Below are 27,377 nucleotides of genomic sequence, written 5' to 3' on the forward strand. Positions count from 1 at the left end.
GTGTGTGTGTGTGTGTGTGAGTGTGTGTTAGAGTGTTTGTGACTGCTAGTGAGTGTCAGTGAGTGTGTTACTGAGTGCTTGTGTGTGTGTGTGTTAGTGTGAGTGTTAGTGTGAGTGCTAGTGTGAGTGTGTGTGAGTCTGCTAGTGTCAGTGAGTGAGTGTGTCTGTTGAGTGTGTGACTGCTAGTGAGTGTCAGTGAGTGTGTTACTGTGTGTGTATGTTACTGAGTGTGTTTGTGTGTGTTAGTGAGTCTGTTTGATGTCTGTTAGTGAGTGTGTGTTTGTCAGTGAGAGTGTATGTTTTGTAAGTGAGTGTGTATGTATGTCTGTCGCTGAGTGTGTCACTGTCAGTAAATGTGTGTGTCTGTTAGCTAGTGTGTATGCGTCTGTTCGTGAGTGTGTGTGTGTCTTCAGCACTTACCTTTCTCCAGCGCCGGACTCCCTTGGCGCAGGGGATCCCTCCGCCTCTCAGCTCCGAATGCGCATGCGCGTCAAGAGCCGCGCACGCATTCAAACCGCCCATAGGAAAGCATTACTCAATGCTTTTCTATGGACGTTCAGTGTCTTAGAATCGCGGAAGCGCCTCTAGCGGCTGTCAGTGAGACAGCCAATAGAGGCTGGATTAACCCTCAGTGAAACTGCAGGGTTAAAACTAGAGGGACCTGACACCCAGACCACTTCATTGAGTTGATGTGATCTGGGTGTCTGTAGTGGTCCTTTAAGTGTGTGTGCATCTGCATGCACTGGCGTACATACCGCGGTCGCAGGATTCGCAGCCCTGCAACCCCTGCGACCAGGTGCCCGCCGCAATGTGTTGCGGCCCCGGCCCGCCAGAGTAAGCGCGGGGGGTTGGGGGGGGCCCACGGATCAATTTTCGCACCGGGGCCCCATGGGTCATGTGTACGCCACTGCCTGCACCTTTAGATATTGCAATTTAAAAAGCCGCAGGTTTGGGAAATTAACCTTTAATTGCCATTTAAACCAGTGTGTGCCACCTTGTGTGTGTGTGTAGTGGGTTAAGCTGCACTCGTTATTGTGTGTGGAAATTTAAACTTAAGAATAGAACTATTTTATCCAATGGCACCCTAATTCAAAGACAAATCAATACTAGCTCATACTTTTAAAGGAAAGGGATGCTCCTTGTATTTTGAATTTTTATTCTATTTTACCATATTCAGCCATTTGTTGAAATGTAACTATAAAGAGGATAAAATGTGTGAAGGACACACCTTGATGTAATTTGCCAAGTAAAACTGAATACAATGCTTCTCATACAGAATTTGTTTTCTTTGAAAGAGCCCCTAGTCGCTGTCTGACAGTCACTAGTAGGCATGAAGACTGCAAATGGAATCATTGTTGTTTCCCAGATACGGTGGTGTTTTCATTTGAAAGTCTTTAGGGGCAATATCTATGCATAAAAAACAAAACACTTTGCTAAGATGAAGTGATTTTGGTGTTTAAACGGTCTTTTTAAAAGGAAAGTATCACCGCTTACCTGGCTCTATGCTCCCCTGCCATTATCTCATGAAAGAGGTGGGTGTTACACTACAGTCTGCCCGCGCTTCTGCTTAGCTCTTCGTTGATTTACCTTGGTTGGGGACACTTTCCCAAGCAGGGAAAACCTCTTCCATGATGCTGACACGCTAGCCTTGTTGTCAGCATCTGAATGGAGGGTATACTATATCACTCCATTATTATACACCTTAGACACAGGGCCGGCCTTAGGCCTTTGGGCGCCCCCCCTTCCCGTCGCCCCCACTCCTTCCCCTTTCCCACACACCCTGTCACACACACACAGGCAGACAGCCAAACACACACACACACACAAACACATGCAGGCAGTCATACACAGACAGCCACACACAAACACACACACACACACAGACATAGAATGTGACGGCAGATAAGAACCATTCGGCCTATCTAGTCTGCCCAGACAGTCACACATAGGCAGTCACACACACACACACACACACACACACAGGCAGACAGCCACACACACACACACACACACAAACACACACAGGCAGACAGCCACACACGCAGGCAGTCACACACAGACAGCCACACACAAACACACAGGCAGACAGCCAAACACACAGAGGCAAACAGCCACACACACACACACACACACAGTCACACACACAGACAGTCACACACACAGACAGCCAGTCAAACACACACTGGCAGACAGCCACACACAGACAGTCATACACACACACACACACACACACACAGACACAGACACACACTGGCAGACAGTCACACACACACACACAGGCAGACAGTCACACACACAGAGTCAAACACACAGCCACACACACACACACACAGTCACACACACAGTCACACACACACACAAGCAGACAATCACATAGTTACATCTGTTCCTTGTGGAGGCAGTGCAGGTCCTGGATTCTGGTTGTTGGGGGAAGCAGGGACTCCTTCCTGCTTCCCCTGTAGCAGTTACACAGCATTTTAGCTCCGCCCCCGCCGCACGGTAAGCCCCGCTCCCGCCGCACGGTAAGCCCCGCCCCTGCCGCACGGTAAGCCCCGCCACACATTTTTTTTTTATCCCGGCCGGCCCGTGTGAGCTGTGCGGCCGCAGGGCGCCCCCTGCTCCATGGCGCCCTGTGCGGCCGCACAGCTTGCACACCCCTAAGGCCGGCCCTGCTTAGACAGCACTAACAGCACTAGCTAGGGAGCTACCATTGCATCCAGAGCACATGTGCTGTGGATCCTATGAGTGAAAAGCAGAGGAACGTCCTGTTGGAGGTCTCTCCTGCTATCCCTGTCTCTCAATTTCTAGTCTGCCGAGGAACTGAGAAACAGATGGGAGAAAAAAATATGTTTAAGCAAGTTGTTTCTACAAATGCAAAATGCTAGGAAAACTGCTAGCACAATATAGAGATTGATTTTCAAGCTCTTTTTTTTAAAAGAGGTAAAGTAATTTTGCCCATGAGAGGTTCCCTTCAAACTCTGCTTGCTGGGTTGATATTGACTGTGTCTTTCACTTTACTCTGTCTCGCTCTATAAATAAACTCTTTCTACATTACTCTAGGGGTGGGAAGCAATTGAATGGATCATACAAAACTCTGAGAGCACTGTAAGCTAACAGTGCATGGATCCACTCTGTCCTGACTAAAGGTAACATCTTGTTGTGCATTACAGCTGTTTTCCTGGGTATGCCCACCTGTTATTGTAGAGTACTTTCCAAACCCGCACTGATTTTGGTCATTAAATTGATACTATAGGCACCAAAAGAACTTAAGCTTAATGATGCAGTTTTGATATATATATATAATCATTACCCTGCAGCCTCACTGCTCGGTTGTCTGCCATTTAGGAGTTAAATCCCTTTGTTTATGCAGCCCTAGTCACACCTCCCTGCATGTGACTTACACAGCCTTTTTAAAAACACTTCAATGTTGACAGATTTGCAGACATTAGGCTGTTAGAGTAAGACCTGCCAAAGATGGGGTACATTGACGTTGTGGCAGGCTTATGCAATGTATGATACTATAATATAACTAAACCCCCATTATTTTTGCCTAGATTAGGCAAACAAAAAAAAAAAAACGAATACAATCTGTCAACATTGAAGTTGCTGTTTAATGGATAAGTGAGTGTGCTGAATCTTGTGTAATATATATATATATATATTTATATATTTATCTGCCGGCTGTATGTATGGTGTGATTGTGACTGGTGTTTGCTGGCTGTTTGGTGTGTGTGCTGGATCTCCTACTCTCACCAGTCCTTAAGCCAAACCTATCGGGTTCCAATACATTGAGCCCATGCCTCAGTAATTCTGCTCCTCGCGGTTCCAGCAGTCACTGAGTCAGAGTGCATGCTGGGAGTCCCAGGAGCTGTGCTCTTACTCACTAGTGCGAGCTGGAACGCGGATTGAGCATATTCTGATGTCTGCAAGGTCTAAAAGAATAGCACTCACACTCCCTGCCCCAAACACTGTCCTCCCTTTTGCAGCCCAGTCCCTTGTCCATGGTAGGGCTAAACTCTCAAATAAACTGCCTGTGCAGCGCCTGGAACTACATTCCCCGGGTATTAAGCAATACAAATTCTACATCTGTAGTACTGTTTGTTTATTTCTTTTAGATACAAATCCCATTATGGAATAAATAACCCAAATGAAAAGATGGAGTGTATAAATGTTCTACCTTTCAATTTAGGTTATTGTATTACACATTATTTATTGTTGTATATTGGAAAGACTTTTGCATTTTAAGTCAACATTTTTTCTTTTTATTGTATCTCATTAGGCAATAGCTGTGAAAAGTTTGGTGACTTAGGTGGCACATGTCTATCATCAAGAGCAGACAGCATGAAAACAGGTCCATTCAACAACAATAAACATGCCTGCTTCAGGAAGACTATTTTGGCACAAAGACTGTCCCACTATCTTCTGTCAGCACCCTATGGCAAACCTGTCGATTTGGGACTGACCTATTTTTTATGCATTTTTAGAAATAATTTTATGCAGTGACTCTTAGAATAATATTTTGCAATAAAGGCAGATTTCATTGTGACTTTTACCTTACCTCATTGCAATCAGTGTGACGTACAGCATAATACAGAGCAGTTAAATGGTCGAAGTCACAACAACAGTTTATCAGATTTGTTTCTTAATTTCCTAATATTTTCAGATTCATGTACCGGACATATATGTACATGAATCTAGGCTGCTGGAATTAACTGCTGATTCACACTTCATTTGATGTTAAAAATACTCAGTACAACCATTACAGAATGTTGAATGTCTGCACGTCTAAATCAGGGATTTTTTATATCATGGCCGTCGATATATTTGATAGCTGGAATACCTTGAAATTGCTTTCAGGCAATGGATATTTTTCACAAGCACTACAGCAGCTCAGTGCTGATAATTTATTTGTAATAAGCTAGTGGACCAGATATTTAAAAAAAAAAAAAAAAAAAAAAAATACTGACATGTGTCTGTTGTCATAATATCATCTGTATCTATGCTAAACTATTCTAAGTGTATTAAAGAGAATTTGAAGAAAAAAAAATAACTAATTATCTTTATAAATTCTAGCACGTTTCCATCGATAACATTTGCAATTTAAATTTTGAGTATGCTCACGTTAATATATTTTTCAGACAGCCATTTTGCTGTTACAGGACATAAAGCCATAGCAAGCTGGTTGTAATCCACAGCAACAATGTATATTCACATCTTCTAATTATATATATTTTTTAAAAAACACCTTTTTTTTTTTTAAAGCAGTTTTAAGTAGCTTTAGCAGTAAAGTTGCCTTTAGCAGTGCATGTTTGAATTGTGATAAACTTGTTTTATTTTCGCTAGGAACAGCTATAGTGCCTATAATTGATATCCCAGTAGCTGCTACATATAAAAACAAAGAATTCATATGACACTTGTTTTGTTATATACAAAGTGCCATAAATGTTGGGTGCTATCTTTATTGCTGAGCATGAATTGACTTTACATACACTTTGTTTAATATTAAAGAATCATTTTCTGTATTGCTACCAGATTTTAATGTAGGTTTTATTGCCACATGATGCATATCACTAACTAATTGAGTTCTATATTTAGATTGTAAGCTCGTTTGGGCAGGGCTCTTTTCACACACTGCCCCAGTATGCCAATCATGTTTTGTTAGAATTTAGTTTTTGTCTTGTTAACCATTGTACAACGCTGTGTAATATGTTGACGATATATAAATAATTGTAATTGTATGAATCACTGCAATGTGTTGCAAGCAAGAGACTCCAAAATCTCCCATAGACTGTCCACATGTAGGAGTGTTCCAAGATGGAGGAACCACGTACTGATGACAATAAACCCTTACTATTTTATCATTCACTGGCAGGGTACTAGGGGAGAGTCCCCGCTGCTCTAGCATGGAGATGATTAGATCTGCTGATTAGATCTGCGTCTGAGGGAATGTAGATTTTTTCAAATGCTCCCTTTTACACACACTGCTGCTGTAGAAAGGTACGATCTGATGTCGTATCTCGAACATCCATTACTCTGTTTTAGAGCATGTGGAGAGAGAATGAGGATGTAAGAGCTGTATTGTTTGGATCACATATCACATGCTCCACCAGCAAGACAACAAAGGAGAAAAATAGGGCTGCATGAAGTACAGAGCTCCTGTTTACAATGGCACTTTAGATCTTTTTGTATGAAAACTGCACAGCATTTGATGCCACTTATACATCTGTCCATCAGACTGCCTCTGCATATCAGAACCATGCCACTTGTTACAAACCATTAAACATAGTCTGTTTATATTTTAACATGACAGCTCATATCATAATGCAGGTTTTTTTTACATCCATTCAATCTTTACCATGTGGTGGCAGATTAATATATAACATTTTAAAAAGTGCGTTGAAATGGCCTGATTGTGAAAACTGTCATTGTAGTAGATATTATTATTATTATTATGTAAATGAGGATATAATCGAACATCTGCTAATTGAAAAAGTGAGAATGGCCATCGGAGAGCATGTGTTTCGTTTCTCCTGGTGGAAGCATTTAAGTAAATAGCGTGTTTCTAGTAAACTTTACTTTTTTCATAGTATAATTTGGAGATGGGATCACTCAGGCGAGCTTAATTGAACTGGATAAGTTTTTTTTGACTGAACTAAAACCTGTTTGAAGTTGTCTTTAGTTAATTTCATGATACACAGCATCGTCAACAGAAAAGGTGTGCACGGCTCCTCATATTGTCCCTGCTTTTTGTGTATAATGTCCAGTACCACGTCACTGCGCTCCATAACATATATTGTGTCATGCATTAAATATTTTATATAAAAGCTTCATATAGCTTAAATGAACAATCTGGGCAACAACCATTTGAATTTTGTTTTGGCCTCACGTCTTCAAAAATTAATTAAAATTAGCCACTTTATACAAAACAACTTCTTTATTAGCTGTATTCTGAGTACATAAGCTCAGCCAATGAAAATCCTGTGTGAGCTAAGCTGCTGACCCATCCAATCACTACACTCTTACCTGCATAGTATGTGAAAGCTAAACTAATTGGAAAGGTACAAATAAGTTGCTTTGTAAAAACTGGGAGCATGGCTACAGGTGTTTTTTAAAGCTAAATGAAGGGCACAGAATAAATATGAGGCCAAAAGTTATGGCTAGAGTGTCCTATTAGTGTCCTATTAAGTGACAATAATTTTGCTAAAGAAAGTAAATGCACAAATGATTATTCAGACTGGCTCACTATGGCTATCACACCATATAGAGGAGCAATATAGCATCCAAAGGGTTTGAGAGCTGCATTTACCATGACGCTAAGACAGGCATTATTTCAGTTCACCAATCAAAGCTCAATACTTCCTGCATCCAATTTCATATTTTTTTTTCTTTTTGTTAACGTGAAATGTCGTATTATGTCGTATCATAATAAAGTTATTTCGGTTACGATGTGTTTTGCCTCCCAGGACATAATGTCAGAGTATTTGGCTTCTCTTTAACCCCTTAGTGACCAGACCGTTTTTCAATTTGTTTGTTTTTTTAGGTTTTCTGGGGGTTTTTGTAAAAATGTGTGTTTTTGTGCCTGGAGATAATTAAGTTTAATACAGTGTTTGACTCAATTATCTCCCAGGCATAGGGGAGAGATTGATCTATTTTGTATGGGAGTGTCCTGGACCTGAGAGCCAGTGTAATGGTGGATATGTTTTTACTGTAGTCTACTCTCAGGTCCAGGGGGGAATGCCCCTTGCATGGGGACCTGCATATAAGGCCAGTTGTGGCTGCCATTAAAACAGATTTCTTTTTACCCTTAATGAAGTCTAGGCTCATGTTTGGGGGATTGGAGAGCTATTTCACTCTGCTATCATAACTATACTCCCTTGGATCACAATGATTGCTCTTGTAAGAGCAGCCTGCTTCGCTCTCTGGACTAGGAGAGGTCTACCCACTGAAAGCTGGATTCTGGTCTACGGTCCAGGGTGGGTGAAGGACAGCGAGGCCGCAACCAGGCTGCGGTGGTTTGTGGGGGTTACAGTGGTTATGGTGCTCGCAAGTACTAGGAAGCAGCGATTGACGGAGGTACCCAAAACGGGGTGCCAAGCATTCCGTTACAACACCCATGATAAATAGTTTCTACATTTTGTCCTGATTTTAGAAATACCCAATGTTAACATGTTCTTAGCTTTTTTTGTGTGCAAGTTATAGGGCAATAATTATAAGAAGCACTTTGCTATTTTCAAACCATTTTTTTCAAAATTAACACAAGTTACATTGTAACACGGATATCTGTCAGGAAATTCCTGAATAACCCCTCACATGTATATATATTTTTAAAAGAAGACAACCTAAGGGTATTAACCCCTTAAGGACCAAACTTCTGGAATAAAAGGGAATCATGACATGTCACGTGTCCTTAAGGGGTTAAACTTGGGGTATTTTGACTTTTCATGCAACCATTTTACCACCAATCTATGCCCAAAAACTTTAAGGGTTACTGCCCAAGAACACCCCAATATGTGTTCAGCAATATCTCTCGAGTACAGTGATACCACTAATGTATAGGTTGGGTGTTGTGTTCTTTGGGGGCTAAAAAAAACCTTATTTGGAGGGTGCGCATTCCAGTTTTCCAACTTGGGATTTTCACAGCTGGTCATCATGCACCCATGTCCTATTTTGGGACATTTTTGAAGCTGGCTAATTTACCCCCCATCAAACCATATATTTTTGAAAAATAGACACTCATATTTGTGTAGAGTAATGTCTCACAAGTACAACAGTACCCTTCAAGTACAGGTTTTATGGTGATTTGGAAAGTTACAGGGTCAAACATAAGATTTGCCAGATTGGCTATGTTGCCTTTGAGACTGTATGGCAGCCCAGAAATGAAAATGAACCCCTCCATGACATATCATTTGTAAAAGTAGATAACCCAGGGTATTTAAAATGGGGTGTGTCCAGTCTTGGTTTTTTTCTCCAAAACCATTTTTATTGTGAATGCAACCATCAAGACTGCTTTTAAGCTGTTATTCGGTCAGTTATATTCATTATTTTGTGGTTTTCTCAACATAAACAAAACCAAATAAGATGTCCAGTATTTTGTAGTAGCCACTTAGCCACAAACGCTTGCCAAAGTTAACGTTTATATTTGTTTTTTGCATTTTCTTACACAAAAACTGTACCTTTACTGGTAATTTAATCGTCGTGATAGGTTTTACTGTTTTAAACACTCATATTTGTGTTGAGCAAAGTCTCCAGAGTATAACAATACCCCCAATGTACAGGTTTTATGGTGTTTTGGAAAGTTACAGGGTCAATATAGGGCGAGTTTGCCAGATTGGTTTGCTGGGTCTGTGTTGCCTTTGGAGACCATATGGTAGCCCAGGAATGTGAAATAACCCCATCATGGCATACCATTTTCAAATATAGACAACCCAGGGTATTCAAAATGGGGTATTTGCAGAGAGTGTTGTAAATATCTTATGCGAAGATCTTCAGCACTTTTGATTTTTTTTTTTTCTCTCTCCCCATATTTACGACCCTCTCTGCAAGAATGGTGTCTATGTTCTATCAAACCTGTCTTACCTGCACTCATGTCGCTTTAACCCCTGTATCACAACTCAACTTTGAATTCTATGTGTTGTCTTGCTCAGAAATGCTTCAGACTTGAGAAAGGGAGATTCTCCTGAAAGCTTGTCATTAAAAAATTATGTTAGTCCAATAAAAAAGGTATCACAAGATATGAATTTTATCTGTGTTTTACATCTATATATAATTATATAGATTAATAATAAAATACACTTTTAATAATGATTTATGTATGTATATGTGCATATAAAAGTACTTAGATCATATATATTTCTACATAGATGTATATATATGATCTAAGTACTTTTATTTACTTTTTAAAACTTTTTAATAACTTTTAAAAGTTTTGTACAGGCATTAGGGGGACTGCCTGAGAGCTCAAGCAGGCACTGCACAAGCCAGCTATTCCGGCCATGTGATTGCGAGGATCCCGCGATCCCATGGCCCGGGAGAGCCGGATCAGGCAGCAGGGGGTGTGTCTGAGCTCCCAGGCAGACCCCAGGATTGTGATTGCTGGCGGGGGATCACCAGCGATCAGGTAAGTGGGGATTTACTAATGGACGTACCAGGTACGTCCGTGGTCGTTAACTGACTTTTTTGTCGGACGCACCTGGTACATCAATGGTCGGGAAGCGGGTAATAAGGAAAGAACCACCTACAGTTGTGTGGTAAACCTAGTCACTTCAGACTATTTTGTTTCACTTTAAGGTTGCCCTAGGAACACTGGGTTATATATGCAGTTTGATGTGTTTGTTTAGAATGTGAAAGAGGGAATTCGTATGCTAGTGGCACGAAAACCGCTAGCATTCATATGGTAGTTTCACGAACAGTGATTTTCAACACTGTTCGTGAAACGAACAAAGTACTGAATGGGAGCCCACACACGGGGGTTTGTGTGGCTCCCATTAACCGATCGCAACAATGTATCTATCGGCTGTTAATTGATTCCCCGGTGGCGGTGGCCATCTTGGATTCCCTTTTTGCCCAGCGGTGTTTGGTCGTCGAGTCCCTGGAACTAAAATCTGCTACTCGACGGCACAAACACCACTGGACTGCCAGGCCATTCGGGAGCGCCGGTCTTTCGGTACTTTTTCCCCACTTGGGTATTCGTGACTTTTATGATGAATGTATGTTAAAGTATATTTCGTGCGGCGTTCAGCTGATTGAGCTGGGATCTGAGCGGTACTTTCACAAAGTATGCGCTCAGACCCCAGCCATCTGCCGAACGGTCATTCGGTACAGTGACATGAATAAAATAGAAGCTATGGATTTTTATGTAAAAAGCCAGTTCTGCTGTACGGAGGGATAATCCACAACAGGATATTCTAGTGGGAGTATCCCTCTCGTACAGCAGTGCATGGTGGGAGAAATGTTCTATATGTTAAGTTCCCCATGTAGTCCCCTACTGTACAACCCCTGTAAAGTCAGTAAGGAAACCCCTTGCATGGGGAACCACATAAATACTGGAGCTTGTGAATAAAATCAGTTGACTCCCGGAATTGTGTTTCGTCCGGTTACTGGGGGATTTGGGATATTGCCTTCATTTTCAGCGCTTTCCTTGGATTACTTTCTGTACCAGCGGAGATATTGGGATTTAAAATTGCAGCTCCGCTACAAGTTGCATGTGCCTCCTCAAAAGCAGGTAAAAATAAATAATAATGGTGTGCTATATAGCAAAATGAAATATACACTGGTCAGCCACAACATTAAACACTGACAGGTGAAGTGAATAACATTGAAGAACGGACTGTTCACGTGCTGCCCAATATATCCCACTACTTGACAGGTGCCATCGTAACTATATAATCAATTTCATGTGTTTGCAGCAGGTACAATGGGCAAGCGGAAAGATCTGAGTGACTTTGACAATGGCCAAATAGTGATAGCTCAATGACTGGGTCAGAGCATCTCCAAAATGGAAAATCTTGTGGTATGCAATGGTTAGTACCTATCAAAAGCAGTGCAAGGAAGGACAACACGTGTACAAGCATCACGGTCACGTATTATAGCTCAAATTGCTGAAAAACATAATGCTGGCTATGATAGAAACCAGTCAGAACACACAATTCATCAGTTTGCTGCATATGGAGCTGCGTAGCTGCAGACTGATCAGAAAGCCATTTATGACACCTGTGCACCACCGTTGTTAGCTCCTTCAATGAGGAGCATCGGAACTGGAACCATGGAGTAACGGAAGAAGGGTGCTCTGGGCAATGTTTTGCTGTGAAACCTTGGGTTCTTGCATTTATGTGGATGTTACTTTCATACATACCACCTACCTAGAGTCTGTTGCAGACCACGCACACCCCTCCGTGGCAATGTTGCTCCCTGATGGCTCTGACCTCTTACAGCAGGATAATGTCATTGCAGTTTTTTTATTTTTTACAGCAACTCAAAAATCTAAGCTAAATTTGAAGGTTGATATCTCCAGACATAAAAGTTTAAAGTAGAGAAAGCATTAAAGGAACTGTATAGGTTAAAAAAAACAAAAACATGCATATCCTTCCCCTCCCCCCACCCAACAGTAAACCTACTGTTACTAACATAAATAGTGTAAAAATTAGCTCTAGAAGTACCTTATATAATCATTACTTTGAACATCCCTACAAATACAGCATTCAGACACTAAACTTACAAACCACTTCTCACACTCACTAACATCTCACCACAGATATCATATAGTTGTCATGTGTTTATTATAAATAAATATAGAGACAGGCAAACTCATAAATACCTATAGAACTTTGTGTTATCTTTCTCTTTATCGATCTATAGCTCTATCTGGGGTAACAGGGACTGGATTTGGAAGGGGTTAACAGTGGGTAGGAAGGCTGGCTGACACTGGCTAGGGAGTTTGGATGACAGGGACTAGCAGGGCAGGGGTTAATTATTGGTAGAGAGGCTTTCACTTTTGAAAGGGAAGAGATTTCAGACCATCGGTGAGATTCAGGTAAATACGACGAGGCAGCTGATGACGATTTAAAAAAAAAAAAAAAAAAAGGATTTTGCAAAGTGTTTTGAACAGCAGAAGAGACACAGGGAGAACTGTGTGAGGTCCCAAAGTGCCTACTTCGAAGGAGATTGATGCGTCATTGCCCTATGTACTAAGTTTCTTGTACCTTCCTCAATAGATGTCTATTTTTCATATTACATGGCTGGATACTTTCTGGGCAGACCTAGTAGGTTATTTAAAGTCTCGAGTTATTTCATGAAGTACAGTCTATCTTATTCACCCACACCAGCAACTGACACAATGACGTTGATTTAATAAGCTTTCCAAATGACTTATTCACAAACATTCCCATACGTGTTAATGATGATGTTTATAGATAAATTATTTGAAAAATGTTTCTAACAGTATTGAATCATTTGGAAAGCTACTTACACTGATGCCAATGTTTGATGTGTCTTGGAGATAGAGCTCTTACCAATCTGCAATGTACTTATGAATAACTTACCTCTATTAAAAGAAGAGTGCAGTGCAGTACTGATAATATTATTCCTGCCCAGGTTTCCAGTATTACTTCATTTCCTCTGGGGTGTGTAGACTGTATGTGTTATTTCTTATTTGCCTCCATTACTGAGCACATAAAGCTAATTATTTTACGATTAATTTTAAAAATACTTCAAAGTTGTTCAGATGTCTAGTAAGCTTAGTTAAATTAACAGTAAAAATTACATTTGAATAACTAAACACATGGTTATGATTTCAAGACTTTTTTTATTGTCCTCACAGGTGCGATGTAGTGGCTGCTGTGGATTACTGTACATTGATGTTAGAGAAAGAACAGGTATATTGACTATCAATAGGATACAATCTAGAACAACTGCAATCAGTGTAAGGTGAAGTCACCACCGTAGTCTTTTTTTTTTTTATTGCCTTGGCTTTGTCAAATAATTTTTGAAAACCCATGGGTTGACAGATGCATTGTGTGGACAGACTCTCTGATAACCCAGTGGGTAAAAACAAAACACTGTTCACAAAGAAAACAAAGTGTTTACAAGTTACAGAACAAGTATTTGAACAAAACAAAATAAAAAAAAGAAAGAAAATTTAACAACAAATATAAATCCTTCCATGCTGGAGGGGTGCGAAATTAAACTTATTCTACACTCCTTTAGCACTGACAGCATTAAATAAAATTATTAGTTAGGAGCTTTAAATCTGCCGTTTTGGAACATAAAAAAGTTGTCATAGCACAAATTCCTAGCAGGAATCTAATACGACTCCTAACTCTTTACATTATATTATAGTCAATATACATATAAATACACCTTTCCTTCCGTGTCTAATGTTCTTGGTCGTAGTAATAGCTAGCGTTCAGAATAAAGAACACAGTTATAAATATAATACAAATATTTACAAGAATAATTTCCTATTTCTTTCATGACTCAACCTGAAAGTGAGTCTTCTTACTAGGAAACAGACAAAGAAATGGAACTTGCCACCGGTCAATTATATCCACCAACCTAATGACAAAGAATGATCGATTGATTATGGGAAGTGATAAAAATGATTATACTAACGGTATAATCTACATTAAAAGTACAAATGATTTACAGATGACACTTTTTATACATCTCCCACTGGTGTCTCCTGCCACATGGATATAAAAAAGGGTTCATCGTGAAGCACTTAATGGTCCTACATGCTAATTAAGCATCCAGGTGTACATTTTACACCATTATGGCATTCACTCTTAGTTGCCTGGTGGCATGAAAGAACATAAATCTGGTGTCGAGAGTTGTATGCATAGACATGTGAAGGGTCATAGCTTAAATTGGGAAGACTTAATTTGACACAGACGGAAGATATATAAAAGCACTATGGCGGTTGTCTAGTAAATCCTACATTTCTAGGACAATATGAACTCTGTGTTCAACGTCAGTACAATATCAGGTTTCTAAATCACAACTGATTCTCATACTTAACTGATATCTGATTCAGCCATATAACAGGGTCAAGATCACATTTATTTTTTATGACAGACCCTACAGACCTGAGAAAAATCACATATCAGAGACATTGGCTTGTGAATGAAGGGTGGTGATCACCTAAAATGGTAACAGCATCCTACTGCAAAGATATAAAAATAATAATTAAGATATAACTGTAAAATACATCAGTAATGGGATCTACTGGTCTGACTCAGTTTCTTCAGACCAAGACACAATGCATTCATATTTTGGCGACAGCTTGTTAAGATAATTATTAATCTAAAACCAGGGACAGAAACACGATGCAAAAAAATTATAAAAACCATCCCCTCTTTCCTTTCAGCAGGACAAGGAAAGGTACTGTTATTATGAGGTAACAGACAGAATTGCCCTCAGGGGTTTCTCCTGCAAGCAAAACAAGACTCTGGTCCACTGAACTCCAATGGAATTCCTGTCCATGTCATCAAGTCTTAGTAAAAACAGACAAAAACAACAAAAAGGCAATAGTTGCATTCTTCCAGCTTCTATATTAGGGAGTGTTTGACGCAGCCTCTTGAGCAAGTTAAAAATGATAATTAAATATGTGCTATTTCTCAGAATTCAAGTTTGCTCATTAAATGACAACTGCCTCATTTAACTCATATACAGAGAAGCAAACCAAAAAGAAAATTAAAAGGCACGGAGACTCAGATCTCATTAATTGTTCTCTCTCTGGGTCGGAACTCTGAGCTCCCTGTTGAAGCCAAGTAGAATGACTGTGTCTTCCTTTTTAACCGAGCTCGCTTGTTAGCGATCGACAAACTGTGACGGCTAGAGTTGATGATTTCCAATATAAACTTTTTGCAGTCCACACACACCTCCATGGCGCTCCAGTCCTCCATAAGCTCTTTTGGAAACTGAAGTTCATCATCTGACTTTTCTGTAGACTTTGACTTGGAGGGCAACCTAAAATGTACAATGAGCGGATTACAAATTGCCAATTACATCTCGGATTCATTGCCTTTTCTAAGTCATTACAATGGGGATGACATAAAAGTAACAGAAGAGTAAGGCAATTAAGACTAGATCAGGATTTCCTACACTCTACTGACTTCACATCTCTTTCTGGTTAGGTATCACATACACATACTATGCAGCCACCAAGTGCACACTGCAGCAAAATCAAACCACACAATCAGCATTACCCCTTGTAAATGTCTGTATCTGCAAGCAGGAGAGTGAATGCTTGTTAATGTATATGCATGTATGAGGTGTGAGTATATGCATGAGAGAGTGTGTTACACACACAAACATGAATTTATAAGGGTAATTGTGTGTATGTATGTAGTAATTTAAATCTCTGTCCATGCATTAATAAGTGTACCACTGTGTCTGGACATGCAGGAGTGAGTGTACATCTGCATAAACGAGCATGAGTGGTGTGTGTGTGTATGTATATGAGGCTAAGTGTCTGAACACTCAGGTTTGTATTTAGGACACTGCTCACACTCTTACTGCTAACTCGCGCTTGCAGGACATTTCACGAGTGGCTTGCTTCCTTTGGAACGGCCTGCCTACTCCATCAGACTCGCCCATGGTCTTCAATCATTCAAGAAGTCCCTAAAAACCCATCTGTTCAGAAATGCTTAAGGCCTCACAGAGTAACTTATCTGTCACAAATCTGTCATGCAGAACAAGTTGGTGCTATATAATGTATGCAGAGATATAGCGCAAAAGAATGAAAGCAAGCAAGCATGCAAGCAGACATGTCATTGTGTATGCTTGTATAAGGGTCAATGGGTACATGCATTTATAAGGGTGCATTCATCTTACAAAGTTCACTTTGCTACCAAGACCATAAAAAAAAGTTACTTCCTTGTTATTCATTCAAGTCTGGACCACAACAAAAGGATGTCAAACTCAAGGAGCACTACTTGCCATCCAAATTTAAACAGAAAATGTGGAAATTCTTCAGTGTCTCACCAGTGGCATGTGGACCGGTCTTAGGATAGTGAGAGTGTTTTTGTGTGAAAACACACAAAAATAGTTTGATGAAAATTCCACCATAGCCACTACAATAAGCTGTCGTGTGATTAGACATGGTTAGCATTGAATGTTCGAGATCCAAATAGTGCTTCATTATTATTATTATTATTTATATATTAACATATTCCACAGCACTTTATAAATAGTGAATGGTGATAACTGACAAGTAATCGACACACAGAATATTAACAGAGACGAGAGGTGAATGAGTAAGTGGTACCGACATACAAGAAGAATAACAGCATGTCAGATGGTAGGAGGGATTGATGGATAAGATGGCCTGTGTCGATAAAAGTTGGTAAAAGTGGCGTGTTAAAGAACCAAACAGTGGAAGAAAGAGAGAGTGTGAGATGGGCTAGAAAGGTGAGGGAAATGAGAGATGGTAGGCTATCTTGTGTTTTCAGTGACTACATAAACAACTGGAGGCTAGGGGACAGCCTGATGGCACAAGCTAGGTAAATCCACAGGAATAAGGTGGCCCATGAAAAATCCTGCAGATAAGAGTTGACTGTGCGGGGAAGAGCAGATGTCAGGCAAAGGGGAATGTGAAGGGGTGTATTTGTTGAGTGAGGAGCAGAGTTATTGAGGACTTTGTGGGTTAGGCTTAGGCTATTCCTTTACAAAGCCATTTAATACTCACTTGGGCAGGCTTTTCATTGGCCTGTGGTGACTGGTGGAAGGCTTCTCTGGCCTCAAAAAACTTTCCCCTCTTTGCAAGGTAGACGGTCCCAAAGAAAAGATGGGGAGAGTGGAATATGGCTTGGAAGGTAACCGCATCTGTCATGAAAGAAGAATACTTTTTAATGACATAAATTAATTAGAAAGACATAGATATGTATCTTGTAAAAACAATAAACTTACCTTTTTGCAACACTGTGAACATACAGGCCTGTAACGAGAATAATGGTATGTCAGTTTCTACGGTAGGTTACTTTATATAAAACTACAACATTTAATTAAAAAATAAATAAATAAATAAACAGTTATAAAAAAAATAGCAGAGCAAACCAAAAACCTTAAAGCTACCTTACATATAAAAAGTAGCTCTTCTGTTAAGGCTGTAAAATACATCTCTTGTAGCATATTTATATAGAACGGCACAAAGACAGCCATAAACTTACATACTACTTCCTAAATGACAATTTAAATCAACATCTGCAAATGTCTTAGCAGGTTACTTTGCTTAGTTTTACCCGCTAATGTCCGTATTATTGAATACAATATACAATTTTGAATGATATATAATTCAATATAATTATTGAATTATTGGAAGAGGACAGAGCTTAGCTCAGTCAGGTATCGCTAGGACATTAAATATAGCCAATATTGTATTTAAGCTGCCGGTAACTAAATATGAAATCGTAACAAAGGCAATCTACGCCAACATTATACAGGTAAGACAGCCATACAAGTGCAGGAAAAGAAGAAATAATTTCCAAAAGTCTGCAAGTAGCAACGCCATTTACTGACCAAGGTCCTCAAGTACAAGTCTGGGTGACCTATGGTCCTTTGATTAAAATTGGCCTTGCAGACATGGTTCCCCCAAAAGCATAAGACCAAGTTCTACCCGTAACAATATCCTCCTCTAGTGATGTCACTCAGTGGGGGAGTGATGGGGGGCAGCGGGGAATGCTAACTCTTTAATTAAATACAAGCTTACCTTTTACAAAACTGACACGTATAAGACCAGGTGAACAAGGAAAATCTCTTTGTACGGCAACAAAAGCAAAGCTGCAAGAAAAAAAGAAAAAGAAAAAACACTAAATAACACTGCACACATTCACGTCAATATAATATGGAAAAGGATAATTACATAATGTAATAACACCCCCCCATTCACATTACTGCACATAACGGTGAAGGAGCTCCTCTAAGACTTAGCCCAGGGTTCCTTAGGGGACATTTAGGCAGAAGTAATATAAATCGCCATTTTTCTTTTTTTCATTACAAGAATGTTTGCTGCCCCTTACAGTGGAAATCTACTTATTATGTATCAGAACTTTCTTTTTTATGAACACATTGACATTGCTTGTTGTAAGCAGCCTTAAAGCCAGATTTACAACATTACAATCACACAGGAGGAGAATGTAAGAGTGTGTAACCATGTAATCAATAGTGGTTAAGATGACAATGGGACTTTCCTCATAGGCCTATCTACATAATCAGCTCCAGGTCCACACATCCCTAGATCCAGCACTGTGACCTCATTCGGTGGACCTAGCAAGTCAACTAGAGAGATCCAGCACTGTGACCTCATTCGGTGGACCAAGCAAGTCAACTAGAGAGATAAGTGTCACTGAACACAGTCAATATTTCTGCATCCTACTATTAAGCCCCACGAGCTGGAGCACAGTACACACTTGTCGGCAAACACGATAAAATACACGGACACCATATGTATACAAATACTTCTTTTGTTCAATTTCAAATAAAATATCAGTAATGACATTTTCTGAGAAGCATATTTTGTGGGACGAATCCAATCATTTTCTCTGTGTGCTCTGTATTACTCATCACTCCTTGAAATTAATGGTAACCAGGTAACAGATTTGCGTAATTCCTGCTCTTTGGGTCTATTGTGAAAATGTGTTAATAGAATTTTTGGAACTATTTGTAAGAATAAAAAAAAAAAAAAAAACTATTATAAAGAATGAATAGCTAGATATAAAACACAAAATCCATTACAAAGAAAGCTACCTTTCCTTTCTTCAGAGCATTATACACATCTTTATACTGCTGAAATTTCTCCAGCTCAGCCTTCACCAGCACTTGACGTATGTGCATGACTTCTTCAACTGTGAGGGCCAGACATTCCACAGGGTAGCAAAACTCCTCCTGAAATTCAATAGCCTTTATTAACAGCACAAAAACAACAACAGATATTTGTGGAGGTAGAGAATCCATCAACCAGACACCAGTGTTAGTTGCAGAGAAAGAGAAATGTGAATGTCCCCAGGACAGGTCTGGGGAGAGAAGAACTGTCTAATTGGCTCACACAACAAGACCTTAATTAGAGTGTACTTGATCTATACAGGCCGTAGCACTGTACAGAACTAATCTGCAGCACCCCAGAGCAGATTAAGTGATTGTTTGTCTTAAGATAGATTGTATACGGTTTTAAAAAAAAAAAAAAAAAAAAAAAAATGGTCTGAGGTGAACAGATCAGAAAACGGTGTTAGTAAGAATTTCTAAAACTGAGATTTTATGCTGTGGTTAAGAATCAGATGCATAGATAAAAATATAAAAAAAACATAATCTGGACAAAAATTGGCGGCAGGATTTATAATATAGCATCAATGCAACACAAAACACCATGTGTAGTGCACCACAGAATAAAATAACCCCAAGCAGATTGTCATCAGTGATCATCTATGTAAAAGGCAGAACTGGGGCCTAGGTGCCCTAAAACGCTACACCTATGTCTCTGCTAGCACTAATAGCACTACCAATATAAACATTGCAATTTCCCTTGTTCTGCTTTTACATTAGAGGTGCGATATGATTGAAATAAGACACCACAGGGCAAACATTAGCATTTAGTTGCCACGTCACGCAGAATGTATAGTCTTCCCCTTAGCTAGATAACAGTCGTGATTTTTAGCCAGTTGCAAAGGAGTTATTTGAAGATAAAAATGTAATAAAATCGCTCTGATGTACATCAGTCTATGGTGGACAAAAGTCTAAAGTCTTCTTAAAACATACCCCATCGGGTAAATCCATGACCTGCAGTCTCACCTGGTTTGTGGAGAAACAGTAGATGTAAATTTATATATATATATGAGGGCTATACCTTAATAGTATTATATATTTCATTTTCTCTTATCTGTTTCATGTAAATCTTCCTTAAAGCGAACTAGAAAACAGTCCTGTTAGATGTGTTATTGTATTAAACAAAAATCTGAAAGTAAAAATAGAGTCTTGTCAGGAATTAGACGTGAATTTCAAATTGAAGGCCAAATAGCCAAAGTGAAAACAGATCTGACTTTGGGAATTGTTTTAGTTTGTCTATTTTGGCCCAGATTTTGAAATTCACGTTGAATTCCCAGCATTTTACACTTTAGTAAATTACTTGCAATATCTCCACTTTGATTTAACACACACACACGAACCAGAACTGGTGTAAAGTGAAAAGCCATTCAAGTATTTGCTGGAACAAATGAACTATCATTAACTATATATGTAACACACATTCTATGTTAGTCATCAGAAAGGTCACATGGTAATAACATAAATGCTACCGAAGGATAATTACTTCCTGGTTCAGGGTTAGAAGTAAAATATGTTAATCTGCGGATGGATGCAGTAGTCCAACATAATTAGGATTGTGAATAAACAGTTGAGAGATGTAATCAGTGCTACAGAATATGTCAACTCAAATCTGGAATGTTGGAAAAAAAATAATAATAAAAAATCAGACAACAATAATTTGTTGAAATGCCAGATCTGTGTAATACAGGGTCGCTAAACTGTGACAACTCCAGATGTAAAATCTAGTGGAAAAAAAAAATGAGGTTTAAAACAAGCAGAATTTAACCCCTTAACACCGCAGCCAAATGTACAAGTTGTGAACGAAACAAAACGTAAACAAAACCTGGCATTTGCGCTATATGTCTGTCCAACCGTAATTCACCTCTTTCATATTAAATGCACCCCCCTTATTACATATCATTTTATTCAGGGGAAACAGGACTTTCATTTAATATCAAATATTTAGCTATGAAACATAATTTAATATGAAAAAAATGGGAGAAAATAAGATTTTTTTTAATTTTTTTCGTTCTACATGACATTTTAACTGTCAATGTCATAATACTGTTTGCTTTTACTGCAATAAAATACACATATTTGTATTCAGCAAAGTCTCACGTGTAAAACAGTACCCCCTATGTATAGGTTTTATGGTGTTTTGGGAAGTTACAGGGTCAAATATAGCGTGTTACATTTGAAATTGAAATTCGCCAGATTGGTTACGTTGCCTTTGAGACTGTATAGTAGCCCAGGAAATAAATTTACACCCATAATGGCATGCCATTTGCAATAGTAGACGACCCAAGGTATTGCAAATAAGCGATGTCCAGTCTTTTTTAGTAGCCATTTGGTCACAAACACTGGCCAAAGTTAGCGTTCGTATTTGTTTGTTTGTGAAAAATGCAAAAAACGCCAATTTTGGCCAGTGTTTGTGACTAAGTGGCTACTAAAAAAGACTGGACATACCCCATTTGCAATACCTTTGGTTGTCTACTATTGCAAATGGTATGCCATCATAGGGGTAATTTTCATTCTTGGGCTACCATAGGGTCATAAAGGCAACGTAAGCAATCTGGCGAATTTTAATGTGAAAAAAATTAAACACAAGCCTTATATTTGACGCTGTAATTTTTGAAAACACCATAAAACCTGTACATGAGGGGTACTGTTGTACTCAGGAGACTTCGCTGAACACAAATATTTGTGTTTCAAAACAGTAAAAAGTATTGCAGCAATAATATCGTCCCTGTAAGTGCTGTTTGTGCGTGAAAAATTCAAAAAACGTCACTTTTACTGGCGATATCATGGTTGTAATACATTTTACTGTTTTGAAACACTAATATTTGTGTTCAGCGAAGTCTCCCGAGTAAAACAGTACCCCCCATGTACAGGTTTTATGGTGTCTTGGAAAGTTATAGGGTTAAATATAGTGCTAGCAAATTAAATTCCCTATACTTTCGGCATGGGTGGTCAGGCAGGTCCCGCTAATTGTAATTAATTAGGATACCTAATTATGTAAAATTATTACATAAATATATGTGTAGAATTAATATATGTATATATATATACATATGTGTATATATACGTATATATATATATATTTTTTAATATTTTTATTTATATATAGGTATATATATAGTGATATATACGTATATATTTATGTATATAGATATATATATTATTTCGTTCTACGTGTATTTTGATATAAATATATATATATTAATATCACAATACAGTTAGAACGAAATAAAACACATCTATATATTTTTTTATATTTTATTTTTAATTATTTTTTTTATTTAATTGTTTTACGTATTTACATATTTATTTTTTTTATATTATTTATAAATATATATATAACAATAATTATATATATATTTAATCAGTATCAGTCTACGTGTAATTTGATATTAATATATATATATAATTATATATATTAATATTAAAATACACCTAGACGGTGTATGTGTGTGTATGTATATGTGTGTATATATATATACTTAGATTTATTTTCTTTACACTTATTTAACATTTATTTTATTTGATTTCAGCCAGCAGGGGGACCAACTGTCATTACAGTTGGTCCCCCTGCTGGCAATGCCTGAGCCAGCTATACCGGCCATGTGATTGTGAGGTCCTCGCAAGGACCTCACTCTCACATGACCGGGAGGGACCGGAGGAGGAAGATGTGCCGCGGGGGGGCTCCCTGGGAGTCCCCCCAACCGCGATCGCCGGCGTGGGACCGCCGGCGACCGGGTAAGTTACTAAAAACCGGAGGGCGTACTATTACGCCCTGCGGCGTTTAGAGCCGCTTTTAAAAGGACGTAATAGTACGCCCTCCGGTCTTAAGGGGTTAATCATCTCTAAAAAAGGAAAATAACAATAAAATACTGCTATGATGTAATTTAGTTGACCACAGACTGGTCAAATGACAAATTACATTTAACAAAAATGGTCTGTGTTAAAATACAGTAAAAAAAATCTGAAATTGGCTGTACAAGCTTTTTTGGGCTTACAACTCCTAGACGTTATTTTTAATGCTATGGCACAATATAACGACACATAGTGCCCTTATTAGAGACATGTGTTAGGTATACAGTCACCTGTACACCACCCGTACCATTTCATACTATGAGATTAGAATGTTTGATGTGTCAATGTGTTTGCTGTAAATATGTGTATAAATGACTGACCAAATGAAGTGCTTTGTACCTCTTGCACATCAACCCAAAATAGAAGTGATCCTCTTGGCATGTACCTGGCAGCATTTTATTAGGGCAAATTAAATATATTAGATCTCCTATGCTTTTTCCTACTGTACCCCATGGTTTAAATCTTCACATAGTTAAATGAAAGCTTTTAACAATACATCGGTTGGTTGGATGGTTACTGCCAGGGCCGGATTAACGGAATCTTATCGACCAAAAACACTAAAACAGTCATACCTCCCAAGCATCATGTATCTGATGGAGATGGTGCTGGAGAGAAACTCATAGGATGCAGCTATAAGAAAACATATACTCTATGTCTATGCTAATCTCTCTCTAATTTATGCTTTTATCTTTCAAGTAAATCCATAACCCCTAACAGCAGTGTCCAGTGAATCAGGAAATCAATGGGCGCGGTAAAAGGGTGTGCCACTGGCGCGAATCAAATGACCAGACCTGCCAAAAGGGGTGAACATCCCCAAAAAGGGGGCATGTTTGTCCAAAGAATTGGAAGGTCAGCCTGGCATGAATGCATGTCAGGCTGCCTGCCAATCCTGCAGGCTGTCCAACTAAGGGCATACTATGCAGGCAGGACCCTGAGCTTGACAAAAATGCATCTAATGATGCGCTCACGCCATGCTTTCTAAGGACTGTCCCCTAGCACTCACTGGTCCACCAGTCTCCTTACCTTCTTACTAGCAGGCAGAAGTTCCTGGTATATAGTCGGAGACAGTGAAAAGGTGTATGCAGTGAGTGTAGAATAAAGGGGTCATGCCACAGTGTTAGAGAGACCAATGTCTGCATTACCTAAACTAATTTTATTGTCAGCCAGTCCACACAAGTTTTGTTCCCATACATCCCTCTTAAGAACAACTACAGCTTATTGTATTTATTCTGGTAAGTAGAATCATTCCATTCAAGCTTTTTGCAGTAAACACTGTCTTTTCAGAGAAAATAACTCCACTGGCCGCTCCTTAGATGGCTGCTAGAGGTGCTTCCTGGGGCAGTACTGCCTAGTGTGCAGCACTGCCATTCAGTGTCTACACCCTCTGCATGCAGACACTGAACTTTCCTCATAGAGATGCATTGATTGGCCAGGGCTATGTTGGACTTGTGCTGGCTCTGACCCTGATCTGCCTAGTTTAAAGTCTCAGCCAATCCTATGGGGAAGTATTGTAATTTGCTCAGACCACCACTTCTGATGATGTCAGCAGACAGTCTGTTCACAGGCAGAGCCAGCAGCTGCAGACTTGGATACAAGTAATATTTTACTATATTTAGGGAGGCAAGAAGGGGCCAGGGTGGTGGTTTTAACATAATGGGGTCAGAAATACATGATTGTGTTCCTGACCCTATAGTGCGCTCCTTTAAGCAAGAGTATGTGAAGAGTAGTTAAGGTTGCCACCTTTCTTGGAAAAAAAATACCAGCCGTAATCATTTGTATAATTAATTAGTTAAGCGTGACATCGCATGATGTAAATCACAAGGAGTGACATCAGAGAAAATTCTGTAAAATCACCAACAAACTACTCACAGTTTGATTATGCTGTATAGATGGATTGCTCCCAGTGTCTCAGTCTCACAAGTCACCCAGTGTCTCTATGTATCACAGTGTCAGTGTCCCCATGTCGCCCAGTCCCCTAGTTTCCCAGTGTCTGTGTCCCCATTTCTCCCAGTGTCCCAATGTCTCAGTGTGTCCCCATGTCACTAGGATACTGGGGACACGGGAGACCGGGGGAGCCGGGAGACCGGGGGAGCCGGGAGACCGGGGGAGCCGGGAGACCGGGGGAGCCGGGAGACCGGGGAGACCGGGGGAGCCGGGAGACCGGGGAGACAGGGGGAGCCGGGAGACCGGGGAGACAGGGGGACACGGGAGACAGGGGGACACTGGGAGACAGGGGGACACTAGGGACACAGCGACATGGGAACACAGACACTGGGAGACTAGGGGACACTGGCTGGGAGAAAGACACTTGGGGACACTGGGAGACATGGGGACAGTTGTGGACATAGACATGAGGACACTGGGACATATAGGGACACATGGGGTCACTAGGCACACAGAGACATGGGACACAGATACTAGGGACACTGGCTGGGGGACATGGGAACATAGGGACATTGGGAGACATTGGGTCACAGAGATACTGTCTTACAGCATCCCCATGTGTCCTAGTGTCTCAGTGTCCCCATGTTTTCCAGTGTCCCCAAGTGTCTCAGTGTTCCCAGGTCTCCCAGTGTCTGTGTCCTAGTGTCTCAGTGTCCCCTAGTGTCTGTGTCCCCAAGTGTCTCAGTGCCCCCATATGTCCCCTAGTGTCTCAGTGTCCCCATATGTCCCCTAGTGTCTCAGTGTCCCCATATGTCCCCTAGTGTCTCAGTGTCCCCATATGTCCCCTAGTGTCAGTGTCCCCATGTTTTCCAGTGTCCCCAAGTCTCCCAGTGTCTGTGTCCCCATGTGTCCCCTAGTGTCTCAGTGTCCCCATATGTCCCCTAGTGTCTCAGTGTCCCCATATGTCCCCTAGTGTCTCAGTGTCCCCATGTGTCCCTGCTGCCTTTCCCCCCATCCCTCACTTACCTGAGCTGTAGAGCTGCTCTCTGGACTCTGTGCTGTGTTGCTGCTCCCCCAAGGATCAGTGAGTAGTAGAGAGAGGCAGGGATATGCTGTAACTTCCTATCCCTGCCTCTCTCCACACACAGTGACCCCTACTGGCCGGTGCTAGTATTGCAGAGTAATCTATTTATTTTCTCATTTATTCTGAGAAAAATACCTGCATTTGTATTGCTGGTATTACTGCAATACCGGCACGGCCATGCAGCCTCAAATACCGGCTGTGCCAGTAAAATACCAGTCAGGTGGCAAACCTAAGAGTAGTGTCTAAAAAAATAAATAAAAAGAAAATAAAAAAAAATGTTTATTTTTTTTAATGGGCCTATTCCATGGGCCTGGGCCTGGGCCTGGAATTGCAGCTCCATCAGCCCCTATGTTAATCCGTCCCTGGTTACTGCGGTTAGGTGTTTCTACGCTATTATATAATAATAATTATACACTTATTATACATACCGTAATTGGTAAATAGTACAACAAATTGCCAAAAAACTTACTACATATAAAATGCATTGACACAGCCCTACTTAAATGGTTAGCTAGCAGACCATGGGCATTTATGATTGTTCAAGATCTGCCTAGAGTACAGGCTAGTCAGTCTACTCCACAAACAACACAAATAATATCTATTAATATAATGCCTGTCTTTTTGGCTCGAAGATTGATTCTTTATAACTAAACAGAAAGACATGGGTAAAGTTTGGATGACTAAATTTACAATTAGTGTCTACAATACACTCCATAAAAAAACGTAATCTACAGCGCTTATATTCAGATGCCGTAGATCAGTACAGACACAGACAACTGACTGACAATTAGCCTAAGCATTTGATTGATTACAACGCTCTTCAATTCCACCCAGCAACCTGAGCTCCTAGGGCGATGAGTTTGCAACCTGATTTCAATAAACATAGGTATGCGCTATGTAGTCAGCAATATTACAAGATGAATGGGTTTTAATGTCTGAAATGGTTCTGCAGGTCATCTTTCTAATGCACAACAAAGGCATCCAAATCTTCATTACAGAAATCTACAATCCTGAAATGGAGAAAACTGGAAAAACCTGAGGCAAAGGAAAAGGTGCATCAACAAGGCAATAAAAGTTAATATGCATATTTTCTGTTTCTTATAAAATGCTAATGTTTTTATTTGGTTGTTCTCAAATCAAAAAAGATCATAAAGAACAATGCAAACCATAAAGCAACATCACAGTTTTGAATAGAAAATAAAATACAAATACATACGTTTCACCTTTCACCTAAAGCTGACATTTC

The 27,377-nt window shown here is 39.8% G+C and overlaps 2 protein-coding genes across 8 annotated transcripts in view; one reads left to right on the forward strand and one right to left on the reverse strand.

Moving 5' to 3' along the window:
• Positions 1–5,189, forward strand: part of PRELID3A (PRELI domain containing 3A) — a 39,339-nt gene extending 34,150 nt beyond the window's left edge. The window contains exons 6-7 of the mRNA XM_063451597.1: positions 3,061–3,146; positions 4,280–5,189. Coding sequence (XP_063307667.1) covers positions 3,061–3,114 — 54 coding nt within the window. The 3' untranslated portion in view covers positions 3,115–3,146; positions 4,280–5,189. The remainder of the gene's footprint in view (positions 1–3,060; positions 3,147–4,279) is intronic.
• Positions 5,190–15,040: 9,851 nt separating this feature from the next.
• Positions 15,041–27,377, reverse strand: part of SPIRE1 (spire type actin nucleation factor 1) — a 183,631-nt gene continuing 171,294 nt past the window's right edge. For 4 of the 7 annotated variants that reach the window (XM_063451586.1, XM_063451584.1, XM_063451588.1 and 1 more), the window contains 5 exons: positions 19,240–19,377; positions 18,203–18,273; positions 17,404–17,431; positions 17,183–17,319; positions 15,041–15,462 (listed from right to left, as the gene is read on the reverse strand). In XM_063451586.1, the coding sequence (XP_063307656.1) occupies positions 15,204–15,462; positions 17,183–17,319; positions 17,404–17,431; positions 18,203–18,273; positions 19,240–19,377 (633 nt within the window). In that variant the 3' untranslated portion in view covers positions 15,041–15,203. Of the gene's footprint in view, positions 15,463–17,182; positions 17,320–17,403; positions 17,432–18,202; positions 18,274–19,239; positions 19,378–20,244; positions 20,278–27,377 lie in introns of all 7 variants that reach the window. The other 3 variants (XM_063451583.1, XM_063451585.1, XM_063451587.1) reach the window with 1 other exon arrangement.

The sequence above is a fragment of the Pelobates fuscus genome, chromosome 4 (assembly GCF_036172605.1).
Source record: "Pelobates fuscus isolate aPelFus1 chromosome 4, aPelFus1.pri, whole genome shotgun sequence".
Lineage (NCBI taxonomy): Eukaryota > Metazoa > Chordata > Amphibia > Anura > Pelobatidae > Pelobates > Pelobates fuscus.